At 42.2% G+C, this 12,697-nt stretch overlaps 1 protein-coding gene across 2 annotated transcripts in view; it reads right to left on the bottom strand.

Moving 5' to 3' along the window:
• Positions 1-12,697, bottom strand: part of LY75 (lymphocyte antigen 75) — a 75,735-nt gene that overhangs the window by 54,005 nt on the left and 9,033 nt on the right. For both annotated transcript variants that reach the window (XM_075002093.1, XM_075002094.1), the window contains exons 3-9: positions 12,333-12,506; positions 11,862-12,026; positions 11,072-11,182; positions 9,713-9,856; positions 8,060-8,248; positions 6,966-7,123; positions 2,719-2,829 (exon numbers count right to left, since the gene is read on the bottom strand). In XM_075002093.1, coding sequence (XP_074858194.1) covers positions 2,719-2,829; positions 6,966-7,123; positions 8,060-8,248; positions 9,713-9,856; positions 11,072-11,182; positions 11,862-12,026; positions 12,333-12,506 — 1,052 coding nt within the window. The remainder of the gene's footprint in view (positions 1-2,718; positions 2,830-6,965; positions 7,124-8,059; positions 8,249-9,712; positions 9,857-11,071; positions 11,183-11,861; positions 12,027-12,332; positions 12,507-12,697) is intronic.

Genomic DNA, 12,697 nt, shown 5'->3' with positions numbered 1-12,697 from the left:
CTAGTAGAACTCCCAAAAATGATCTTGTCATTACAATGGACCATAAAGTGTATGAGAGGCAACAATCTGAGGTAGTTACCAAAAAGGCTAAAGATAATTCTGGAATGTATTAACAAGAGTTCCATATGTAAGAGACTCAGCACAGCTGATGCTTTGGATAGAATAGTGTCTAACTCCAGGAGCTGTGCTTTAGGAAACATGTGGACATATCGGAGGGAGGCCAGAGAAGAACAAAAAAAATGACAAAAGGTTTAGCACCCAAACTCTGAGGAAAGGTTAAGAAAAATGGGTATTTTTCATCTTGAAACTGAAGAGGGAAGGATCTAATCACAGTTTTCAAATATTATAAAGGCTGTTTTAAAGACAACGGTGATCACTTGTTCTCCAAGTCCACTCAAGGCAAGACAAAAAGTAATCAGCTTAATCTCCAGTGCATGGATTGACAAACAGGATGTGTGCCAAACTGGGGGGCATGAGGCAACCCAGCCCCGCCCGTTACTCTGACCACAAGAAAGAGTCAGCCCTTGCTTCTGGCTCTCAGCCCCTGCCATTTCATGTGGGCAACCCCATGCAGCCGCTATAAAAGAGGCAGTTGTTGAATACCCACGTGGAGCTAGCTGCCTCCTGCAGAGGTGAGTGAATGTGGGTTGGGTGGTGGGGGGAAGGATGGGGTTAAATGGAGGGCTGGGGGTGCCTGGCTTGGGGGAGGGGGCTAGATAGGGAGCTAAGGGTGTCTGGCTCAGGGGAGGGCAGGGGCTTGGGTGGGTGGCTCACAGGGGCTCAGGCTGGCTGGCAGCCAGCAGTGTGGGGGCTTGGGCCAGCTGCCACCTAACTTGGGCAGCTCACCCGGTGGCAGGCCCCAGCAGTATGGGACTTAGGTGGCTGGCCCACAGCTAGCCCCAGCTTGGTGGTGTTGGCCCTGGCTGTGGACAGAGCTCGGGCAGCTGTGGGACACAGGCGATTCAGGTGCGCAGCTTAGGCAGCTGGCCCACAGCTTGGGCTGGCCCCAGTAGCATGGGGCTTAGGCAGCTGGCTCGTGGCTTGCAGAGCTGTGATGGCTGGCAGGCGGGCAGCTGGCTCCAGCAGCGTGGGATTAGGGCTGGCCCACAGGACTCGGTCAACTGGTTCCAAGCAGCACGAGGCTTGGGCAGCTGACCCGCCTCTTGCGGGGCTCAGGTGGCTGGTGGGAGAACAGGTGGCCCCGGCAGCGTGGGTCTCACAGGGCTTAGGCAGCTGGCCCCGGCAGCAAAGGGCTTGGGCAGGCAGCTTGGGCAGCTGGCGCGCAGTTTGGGTGGCTCTGGCTGGCCCCTTCAGCTCAGGCTGACCCCAGTAACGTGGGGCTCGGGCTTCTCAAAAATCAAAAGAGGGGTGTGAAGCTGAAAAGTTTGGGAACCACTGCTCTAGTGCAAGAGAGATTCGGATTAGATATTAGGAAAATCTTTCTAACTATAAAGGATCATTAAGTACTGGCCTAGGGTTTTGAGGAAGGTTGTGGCGTCTCTATCACTGGAGGTTTACAAGAACAGATTACATAAATATCTGTCAGCGATGGTCTAGGTATACACTAGCCTGCCTCAGAGAGGTGACGGCTCGACTACATAATGTCTTCATGTGACTTGCAGCCCTACATTGCTTTGATTCCACTCGTGTAGTTTCTGGAGTAGCAGAGGAAAAATATAAAGGACATGCAGAACAAGTGCTTAGAGCACGAAAGTGGTCTTTACTGAACAGTCAGAATAAAAATCATATTTTAAAAAATCAGAGCTCTCCCAACCATTTTAGTAATAAGGTAACTCCTGGATTATGAAATCTTAACGTAAATAACATTGATTTAAAATAACATCATTGCAGTAAACTCTCAAGAAGCGCAATTTTGATTTGCGCTTAATTCACATTCACGTGAATTAAGTGCAAATCAAAACAGCCCCCCATCGCCGCAGCCCCCAGCTAGGAGAGCCCAGTGGGTACACAGCTGCTTGCAGTGCGGTTGTTTCCCCCACCTGAGAGAACCCGGGGGCCCCACCACTTCCCCCAGCTGCCCACTCCTCCCAGCCAACCATCCCCCCCATTTACACAAAATCTGATTTATGTGGAGGCCGCTCAGGATGCAACCTATGTGTAAATCAAGGGATGACTGTTCTGTATATTTTGGACTTTGTTCAGGTGGGAAAATATAGCCTAGTTTAATTTATGTTTCTAGTCACTCTGATCAGTTTCACTTCTACTTTTTATTTATAAATCAGCATGATGCCTTAATTCTTTGTGTTTCAACACTACATAGAACTGTTTAAATCTAAACCAAAAGTGCTTTAAACTGAATTAAACAAACAACCCAAGCAAAGGAAGTGAATGAAAACATATCTATTAAAAAATAAAAATCTAAAGAAATACAATAATATCACAGCTTAATGTTGGGCCTAAACTGGTTGCCAACATCCCAATATACTTCTCAATAAACACAGAGGTAAGACTTATAAAAGATGATCCCTACACCAAGTTAAGAGAATTTTAAATGAAATCCACTGATGGATCCAAACTACTTGGATGTATCTTTTTCAAGTTAGGACTATTCAATCTTTGATACATTCTTTTAAAACTTAAAATTAAAAAAACAGAGGAAATGAGAGTAATTTTTTATGTAGGCAGCATGTTTACACTAAAATAAGGTAAAAAAAAAATCACAATTTTTTAAAATCATTACCATTATGAATGGATTACCTCTTTTGAGAAACAGTGATTATCAGAAGTTGTTTCATTCAAAACCTCTCCTTTTTTCATGCACACATATTTCAGTCTTTCACCACAAGATTTGACTCTCCACCGACCCAACTATTAGGAAGGAGGCAAAAAAGGGATTAAATAACTTCTTCAGACTCACAAATGTAAACTCTTTTCTGCTTATACTTCAGTTTAAAATCACTGTTGTGATGTAGACGTAAGCCAGTGTAACTTGTGGGAATTCTTCCAGGCTCGATCAGCCTTTTCCTGGCTCTTGCTTCTTTAAGAATTCAAAATTCTCCTAGCTACTGGCTCTGTAGAAGCCTGATTAACTATGCCAGTTGGAGGGACCTTTGTCTGCAGGGTATCTTGCTATTTCCTTCCACTACTGTCTCTTGCTCTCTTAGTTGCCCTTTCCCAAAGCATTACATAGATATTTCATTGCTTCTGAATAGATCAGGGCCTCCAATGGCTCCCTGAAGACACCAGCTCTGCTGATCACAACAGTAGCAGTACCTCAAACTCCAAACCCAAACTGGCCTAAACTGTACTTTTTCCTGTGTCATGTTGTTACATCAGACATGATGTTTCATCATGATGCAATAATGTCCAAAACATGCAGAGCAAGTAAAATCCCTCTCATTTTAAAAGAGCAGGTTGAACCTCTCTAGTTTGACACCTTTGGGACCCGACTGGTGGTAAACAAGAGAATTTGTTGGACTATGGGAGGTCAATATTGTCTAGCACCATTACCAACTCCAACTCTTAGAAGACATTTAAGGGTAAATTAGAGCGAAACAACAGCACAGAATACCAAGAGCCAGGACTGGTGGCTGTAGTAGTAGTAGGAGGCGGCGGCATCTTTCAGTCTGCATAGACTATGGATCGCGCCCTTTATAGTTTCAATTGAGGACTTCATTTACAGCGTCTACTGTGACTATGAAGACCCACACGAGAGTGACAGTCCTTGCTGAATCTCTTGCAGATGTGGTGGGTGTCTGGCAAGTACTTAGTGTGCTTTCTGTGCGCTCGCTTCTCCTCTGCCAGCTGTCTGATCCTCATCTCGCCCTTCTGAAGGCCCTTGTGTAACCCCTGCCTCCATCTGCTGCCGTCGTCTGCTAGTTCTTCCCAGTTGTCCAGCTCGACGTCTACCTCTCTGAGGTCTCTCTTGCAGACATCTTTGTAGCTCAACTGGGGGCATCTGGGAGGTCTTTTGCCAGAGGCTAGCTCATCATACAGGATGTCTTTTGGAATCCTTCCATCATTCATCCTGTGGACGTGGCCAAGCCAGCGGAGCCGATGCTGCCTGAGGAGTGTGTGCATGGTTGGGATTCCAGCTTGCTCGAGGACAGCAGTGTTGGTCACTCTGTCCTTCCATGATATTCCAAGGATGCGCCTGAGGCAGCGCAAGTGGAAGACGTTCAACCTCTTTTCCTGGCAGGCATACAGGGTCCAAGTCTCGCTGCCATAAAGGGGGGTGCTGAGGATGCAGGCTCTGTAGACTTGCATTTTGGTGGGAGTGTACAGCTTGTTGTTATTCCACACTCTCTTGCTGAGTCTGGACAGAGCTGTGGCCGCTTTTCCGATCCTCCTATTTAGCTCAGTGTCCAATGACAGTGTGTCAGTGATGGTGGACCCGAGGTAAACGAACTCGTGGACAACCTCTAACGTATAGTTGTCAATGCTGATTGACGGGGATTCAGCAACATCCTGACCGAGTACGTTTGTCTTCTTTAGGCTGATGGTAAGCCCAAAGTCCTTGCACGCTTTGGAGAACTGATCCAGTAGGTTTTGAAGCTGGTCTTCTGTGTGAGACACTACAGCAGCGTCGTCTGCGAACAGCACGTCTCTGATGAGGACTTCCCGCACCTTAGACTTAGCTTTCAGCCTTGCAAGATTAAACAGTTTCCTATCAGATCTTGTGTGCAGCAAGATGCCCTCTGTTCAAGATCCAAAGGCATGCTTCAGGAGGAGTGCAAAGAAGATCCCGAACAACGTCAGAGCAAGCACGCATCCTTGTTTGATGCTGCTCCTGATTCTGAAAGCATCCGATAATGCGCCGTCATATTGGATGGTTCCTCTCATGTCTTCGTGGAACGACTGGATCATCTTGAGTAACCGTGGAGGACAGCCTAAATTGTGGAGCAGTTTCAACAGACCATCCCTGCTGACCAAGTCAAAGGCCTTGGTCAGGTCAATGAAGGCTATGTAGAGTGGCTTCCTCTGCTCCCTGCATTTCTCCTACAGCTGCCTTAGAGAGAAGACCATGTCAACGGTAGACCTCTCTGCGCAGAATCCACACTGCAATTCGGGGTACACCCTCTCACCAATCTTCTGGAGTCTGCCAAGGATGACGCAAGCGAACAGTCTACCAGTGATGCTTAGGAGGGAGATTCCACGGTAGCTGTTGCAGTTGCTTCTGTCTCCTTTGTTCTCATACAATGTTACAATGTTAGCGTCGCACATATCCTGTGGAACCTCACCCTCTTTCCGGCACAGGCACAGTAGCTCATGTAGAGGTTCCAGGAGTGTGCCTGTGGCACACTTGACTACCTCTGGTGGTATACCATCCTGGCCAGGGGCCTTTAACAAATTTTATGGGACCACACAAAACTCGGCCACACCCATGGTCAACAGTCGTCCAGCTTACTAAAATCAATACTGGATTATGGACACCACCAGGAGAGAGTGTTCTGAACTAGAGAGGCTCAAAAAAAGATCTTGAGAGAGAAACCCTGAACTTCAGAGTTTCCTCAAACAAGTAGTTTGGATGTGTATACAGAAGACCAGATGCTATAAAAACATCAATGACAGCTCCAGCCAAGGTCTAATGCCTTCCTCCAAGCTACTTTTCCCTCCCCACAAGATTGCTCCCCTTCTCCTTGGGGAGGGCACACTACCTTCTTGTGAGTATGTGAAGGACAGCTATGGTCCTGCTTCAGGAGCATGGCCATTACCAACTCCCTACTCTGGCTTCACTGTGGAGATGTCAGAATGCCACAGGTCATTCCCTTTACTATCCTTCACTGGTCCTAGCCTCTGTCCTTCACTTGTCATGCCAAGTGTCTCAGTACCGTTTCTCGAAAGTGAGGGCCTATGCTGTTCAGAGTGCCTCAAGCTTCTGAGGGGGTGAAACTAGCTCTTCCCATCTCAGTCTCTGCCCATCTGCTTCCTTCCTTCCTTCCTTCTTATTCCTCTGCCACTATGAAAAGGAGCTGGAAAGTGGTATCTCAAAAGGCAGAGCAGTGTTGGAAAGAACAATATGGAGCAGCAGGAGAAGCAGCTGGCTGCCCTTCAACAGCAGCCAAAGCAGCAGAATCTGAAAACTGCAAAAGGGGTTTTTTTCCCCCCATTCGTCGCCCATGAAAGACAAAGGGGACCCAAAAGACACCGTATGCAAAATGTTGGTACATATTTATAAACAATCTTCTTTTTTAAAAAATAGTGCCAGAATTTCTGAAACAAAGATCTGATTTCATTATCCCCTATATATGTATAGTAACAGAGAGGTAGCCTTGTTAGTCTGTACTCCAACAAAACAAAGCAGCAGAAACATAGCACTTTAAAGACTAACAAAATGATTTATTCGGTGATGAGCTTTCATGGGACAGACACACTTCATCAGATCAATTTCATTTAGAATACAGACTGACATTTGCAAGTACAGAGGGAAAAAACCATGCAATAAAAACTGACAAATCAAATAAGATTGAAGGAAAGGGTCAGGGGGAGAGTTAATTGTCCTGTCTGAGATAGTTATGAACACCAAAAGATGTTAAACAGCAGATTAGAGCAAAAGATTTGTGAGTTAGAGTACATATTCAAATTCAACACATTAACACATGATATGAACGGAGACATCAACTACGTCATGCATTACAAGGACTGCTTCCCTTCCTCTGATGCTTGTAATTATCTCAGACAGGACAATTAACATCCCGCCCCCCCCCCCTTCAATCCTATTTGATCTGTCAGTTTTTATTGCAACTTTTTTTGGTCCTCTGTACTGATAAAATGTCCGTCTGTATTGGAAATGAAATTGATCTGAGGAAGCGGGTCTGTTCCATGAAAGCTCATCACTGAATAAATCATTTTGTTAGTCTTTAAAATGCTACATTTCTGCCCTTATATACCTCTGTATATCAAAGGTGATTCAGTTGTATTTGGGCATTTTTTTGCTCTCAGCCTTCACACATGCAGCACACAAGACAATACCCAGTATGACTGAAAGAGCACTGGCTTCCTACCTTTCCTGAATAGAAGACACAGTTAGGAGTGCTGTTAAAAGGAATTTTTGGCTCATTCTGATCCCAGTAAGTGAAGACCACTTTAGACCCATCTGACCACTTAAACAACGCAGGAGTATCCTCATTCCTGAAACCCATCCATATTTCCTCTTTAGTTTCTAAAAGTTGAAGTAGGGATAAGAATATAATTTTAATATGTAAGATCATTGCAAGTGAAAATGAAACTGAAACCAACAAATTTAAGATTTAAAAGCACTCAAAATACTTTAGGAGCCCTCCAAAACCTGTCCCCTCTCAGCTTGCCCTACATCTACATCATTCTCAGATATCCAATAAAAATCAGGGATCTGAGACTGGCACAAACATTTTTAACATCCTATTAAAATATACAACTACTTTTTTTTGTGACACTTACACGCAGGAGCAAAATTACCACTAATCCAAAAGGAGACAGAATCCTCAGGTTTTAGGCAGCAGCAGCAGAGAGTAAAACAGGGTTCTATTAGCTCAGAGACCAACAGTCAAGTAATAACTAAAGTAACTGTACAGATTTGAAAAAAAATAAATAAAACCTCATCATCCTGTTTAAAACATAGTACAATTTAAAAAAAAAAACAAGTAAAATAAAGACTACACCAATATAGAACAGAGTAAGCAACCCTAGAATAAATTTTGGAGGAAAAAATAGTTTCCTCAAGACAGGCTGATCTTTGTGGGTAAGTTCCTCAGCTAACATGAATCTGTTTATTCCACTGAAGTCAACATAATAATACTACTGAGTTTAATGGAGGTCTACCAATGTAGACATGGAGAATCTGGCCTTGTATCTCTATTGAAACTACTGATATGTTAATTTTTGGCCTTATGAAGTTACTGCCACAAAGTTCACATGATGGAACTGGAACTGCAGGGTGATAGTTATACATAACACTACTATGATGATTCAGGAGTAGGAGCGAGTAATTCCTGATGGTTGGTTACAAACCACAAGCTTGTCACTCAGTTAAAAAACTAAAGGCAAAGCTGTGGTAATTCAGCATTTATAGTCTCCAGCACTTAAACACTGACCCTTTACATTAACTATCCAGACTTACCATTATGAAGCTTTGTAACAACCAGCTCAACATCTGCTAAAGAGTGTATGCTGATGAGGTCACTTTCATTTGCTCTGCATGACTGATGTGCCATATCCCAGGAAGCTTGGTTATTCATCACCATATAACAAAAACCACTATATGGAAGCCAGCCTGAATCACATCGAGTCTCCAAGTACCTCCAAACATCTGAGAATAAAGAGAATGCGGATTATGTGACATGTGAGTTACACAGATCTTCGTATGAACTGAAATTTTGCTAAATGTTTTCTGGAAGAATCCTGAAGTTTCCCAAATAAAGCAATTAGAATGTGTTCACTCAAAAAGGTAAACATTAATATTTCCTCTTTCTCCAACTCCAATGATCCAGATTGTACCTTCTGATTCAGTGGAAGAAGGGGCCCATTTTAAAAGAGTAGTTTTCCCCAATGGTAACAAATGGAAGGAGAGTTCTACTTCTAGGATACTGTTCAATTATCTTACCACAGCACAGAAATTGTTCCAAACAAGAAATGCCCAGAGGAAGCACCACTCCCTACCAACATTCCTATATGTAAAATGTATTACAAACATCAATGACTTGAAGTAAAATCACCACCAACCATGGGCTCAGCACCCACTGGTGTCTCACGCCTCTCACGATTTCCTTCCATTTTTCCCTGTCTAGTGTAGAGTGGGTTAGTTTCTGTAGTCTAGCATCTTCTCTGGAAATACCATCACTGGACCTAACCAGGTTACTCACAGAATCACAGGCACTCTCTCTTGCTCCTCTACTAACATCATATATGCCATCATGTGCCAACAATGCCCAGATGCTTTGTATATTGAACAAACTTCTAACTCCCTTAGACAAAGGGTCAATGGGCACAAAACAGACATCAAAACACTCCAGATCCACAAACCAATTAGGCAACATTTTAATGGAATGGGGCATTCTGTCAGTGACCTAAAGGTATGTGTGTTACTGAAGAATTATCATCGCAACGTTCTGGAAAGAGAAGCAGCCGAGCTGGCTTTTATATTCAAATTCGGCACATTAACACATGGTTTAAATCGTGATGGGAACTTTCTGAGTCACTATAGGGGCTCGTCTGCATACTTGGCTCAATCTCATTCTTGACCTTCCCCGCCACCCCTCCACTCTCTGATTTGCTCACCTTGATTATCTTTTTCTGATTTGTCCTCCTTGCTACTGTTTTTGGTTCTCTGTGTCTTAAATATTGGGTCTGTTCTGGTCTGAAGAAGTGGGTCTGTCCCACGAAAGCTCACCTAATAAACTATTTTGCTAGTCTTTAAAGTGCTACTTGACTGGTTTTTCTTTCGGTAATGAGGTGAGTGTCTCAACACCACTTGCTCATCTCTAGTTTAACTTGTCAAAGCACTGTACAAACATTAACTCCCTCTCAGCACACCCCCTCTGAAGCAGGTGTAAGAGAGGTAAAGATTATACAGAAGGTCATACATGAACTTAGCAGTTCATAGCTTCCAACTCTGGGTTTGTGTCAGTGACTGGGATTTTGTGTATGGAGGCTGATGTGGTCAGAGTGAGGAGAGGGCTGTTACTTTAATATTGTTTGGTGACCACAGCTGCAATGGACCATACTCTCATAACCCTACATACTGAGCAGAAACAGATGCACAGCAACAGATTACCTGGTAATTCTGATTTTGTATTGTTAAGTGGCTTCTTGCAGACATAGGGAAGCGCAGTCTCACAGTGGTAACTTTGCCATTGACCTGAAGCAGCATTCATTGCCACACAACTTGACGCATCCAAAGGTGAAACATTTTGCATGTCTTTGGGGGGGAGGGGGGGGGAGTGAGAGAGAGAGAGAGAGAGAACACACTACATGTAAGAGTACAGATTTATATAAAGTTAAAATTATTACTTCTTTTGGTCTCACCCTTTTTGACACAATAATACTTTATACTTCTGTAGTATTGTCAATCTGAGGATGACGATGCACTTCACAATCTTTTGCCTAAGGGATTATTTTTACAGTAGCTCATACAAGAAGCCTTCTGAAAGAATCGGAAATAGAGCCAAGGAATCCTCATTCCTATTCTTGTACTTTAATCACAAGACCTAGCAGAATATTCTATCCAGACTACAATTGACAGAACTAAAATTTATGCTATGACATAAGCCAACAGATAAAGGGAAATGAATTAAATAAATGTGAGCAAAAGTAAACTTTTATACTTCCTTGTATATGTTTAGTGGTAGCCCAGTTGCAAATACTTCCTCTTATGATCATGGGAGTTTCAACTGGAAACTACCAATATACTGTTTAGCAAAACAGAAAATTTACGTTAACAGAGTAAGCTCAGTAAAAGTAAAATGAAACAAAAACGGAGTACATTTGCCACAGAAATCATTTGGTAATAGATACTGCTTTAGGATTTATCACCATGTTTTTCTGTCTTAATGAGCCAGACAAGTATTTCAATAGATGATCCCTCCTGATTACTTCTGTGTTGTTTGGAAATGGCTGACAAAAAAATAATTTGTTTTCTTGGTTAAGGGCTCGGTCTCACAGATTTGGAAATTATTGGGAGTTTTGCTATGGGTTTGAACAGGAAGCGTGCAAATGCCAGTTGTAATTTATTGGGCTTTTCCACCTACTGCTTAGATATTTTATTTCTGAGCTACGTGATTTGGATTGTCAGATTAAGAGTGGCATTCTGTCAGTCAGAAGAAGTTGTCAAAGAATACTAGAGCTCACCAAATATGTAGACAAACTCCAACTATAGGTGTTTTTAAAAAGTTGTCTTTTTTACTAGGTTCATTGAATCCAATTTTCCACAATTTAAAACTTATGTAAACAGTAGGAGTCACCTTTTAAGGGGGGGAAAAAAACCACACACGCCACACTTAAGAATGTTTTTCAACTTGTTACCAAAGAGAACATTTTTGTTCCATTGCTGTAAAGTGTAGTATAAAGCTGGAAAGTAAAGTTTCATTCAGTGTATGTTATGAATATAGGTTCATTCTACTGAAAAGACGGTTACCTGGATTCCAGTTAAGAAAGGTCAGGGGTGTGTGGTCTGACCACTGCCAGCCTCCAGAAATGTCCAGCTGGTTTAACCCAATCCAAAACTTCTCCGCAATACCATCTTTAGCTGGAATTAATCATTAAAATGGTTAATTAAAACTATTTTCATCTACTACACATCTGGTTTTAAACTAAAAACTTAAGTGAAAATATGTCCATTTTGCATTGAATATGGATATGCAATTTCTACTGAAGTAAGAAGTAGTTAAAGACTCTGGGTAAAATCCGGCCCTTCATGTGTTATAGATTCTGTTCTTTTCTTCCCCCTATTCCCCCGAGAAGCTGATTGTTTTGTTCTCCCCATACTCAAGACACAGTGACATCTCATCAGTTCAAGTCTGAATTAATCCCTGTGTGGCTACACAGGTGACTGCATGACAACAGTACAACATATCCTCCCTATAAAGTGACAACTTCACTTCTAGAATGCATATAATTAATTTGATTTCCAGATCCAAGCCTGGATTCCATGCAAGGTGCTGACTCTAACTGCCATGCTGACCCACTGCAGCTTTTTTGCATGATGATGGCCGTTTACCTCTGGTTACAATACTATAATACAAACAGATGAGCTATATGAGAAAATCTCAGGTTAGATTAGGATTTTGTTACTATTATATAAATTACAGCACTAAGAAATCTTACATGTCAGAAAATTTTAACGCTACCTTGAAGCTATTCTACTTTCTGCTATTCTGCTGCCAACACACTCATCTCATTGATTTATTATAGACAGTTGCACCTACCTTGTATGTAACTTAATTCAGCTGTATTTGTGATGCTAAGTAAATCTCCCCCTTGTGTTTGACATGAAATATAGGCTTCTTTCCAAGAAAGAGCAGACTGTGTGTTTAACTGGTAGCAACTTTCAGATCCTGGATCGTGTTCCCAGTTATCACGACAACCATTCTCTGTTTAATGAAAGTACATAACACTAGTGACTATAGCAAAACAATAATTACATTTGGGATTTTTTTCAAAAATTTTAGTGACTATTAATGTAATACAGAGGAATATGCAAGGAAGTGTTTTAGTCTTATATTAAAATGGCTCATATTACAGAATGGACCTGTGTTGATTGTTATATCAGTGTTCCAACAGTAGTGAGATCTAATTTGAAGAGTTGAGTATGCAGATATTATACCCAAAAATTGAGCTATACATACATGAAGTTGCAGAATTCCATTAAGACATCTATGTAAAAAAAAGCTACGTGCCTGGTTTTAAGCAAATTCCCCATTTGACATCATGATTGTAATTGTAGGTTGTGGCACACCATTCACCACCTGTGTGGGTTTCATCCTGAATGCAGTCATGATGCCATGTCTGATTAACTAGGAAGGGAAACTCACAAGGCCTTCCATAGGAGTTTCCATCCTTTGTATAGATCTCTGTAAGAAAATCAGAGACAGCAGATTTAATATTTGAAAAAGAAATATGAATTTACCTAAAAGCATTATAATGAATGAATAATCTAAAACTCCCCTTTCACAACTTTGTTGAAGAAAAGAGTAGCAAATAAAAGCCACTATTCACATGGAGAAAAGTAAGTTAAAAATTACCAAAATCATTCTGCTGTTTA

Source organism: Carettochelys insculpta, chromosome 8 (assembly GCF_033958435.1).
Source record: "Carettochelys insculpta isolate YL-2023 chromosome 8, ASM3395843v1, whole genome shotgun sequence".
In the NCBI taxonomy this organism is placed as follows: Eukaryota; Metazoa; Chordata; order Testudines; family Carettochelyidae; genus Carettochelys; species Carettochelys insculpta.
Note: the sequence above shows the minus strand (reverse complement) of the source record. Positions and strands in the feature narration are given on the sequence as shown.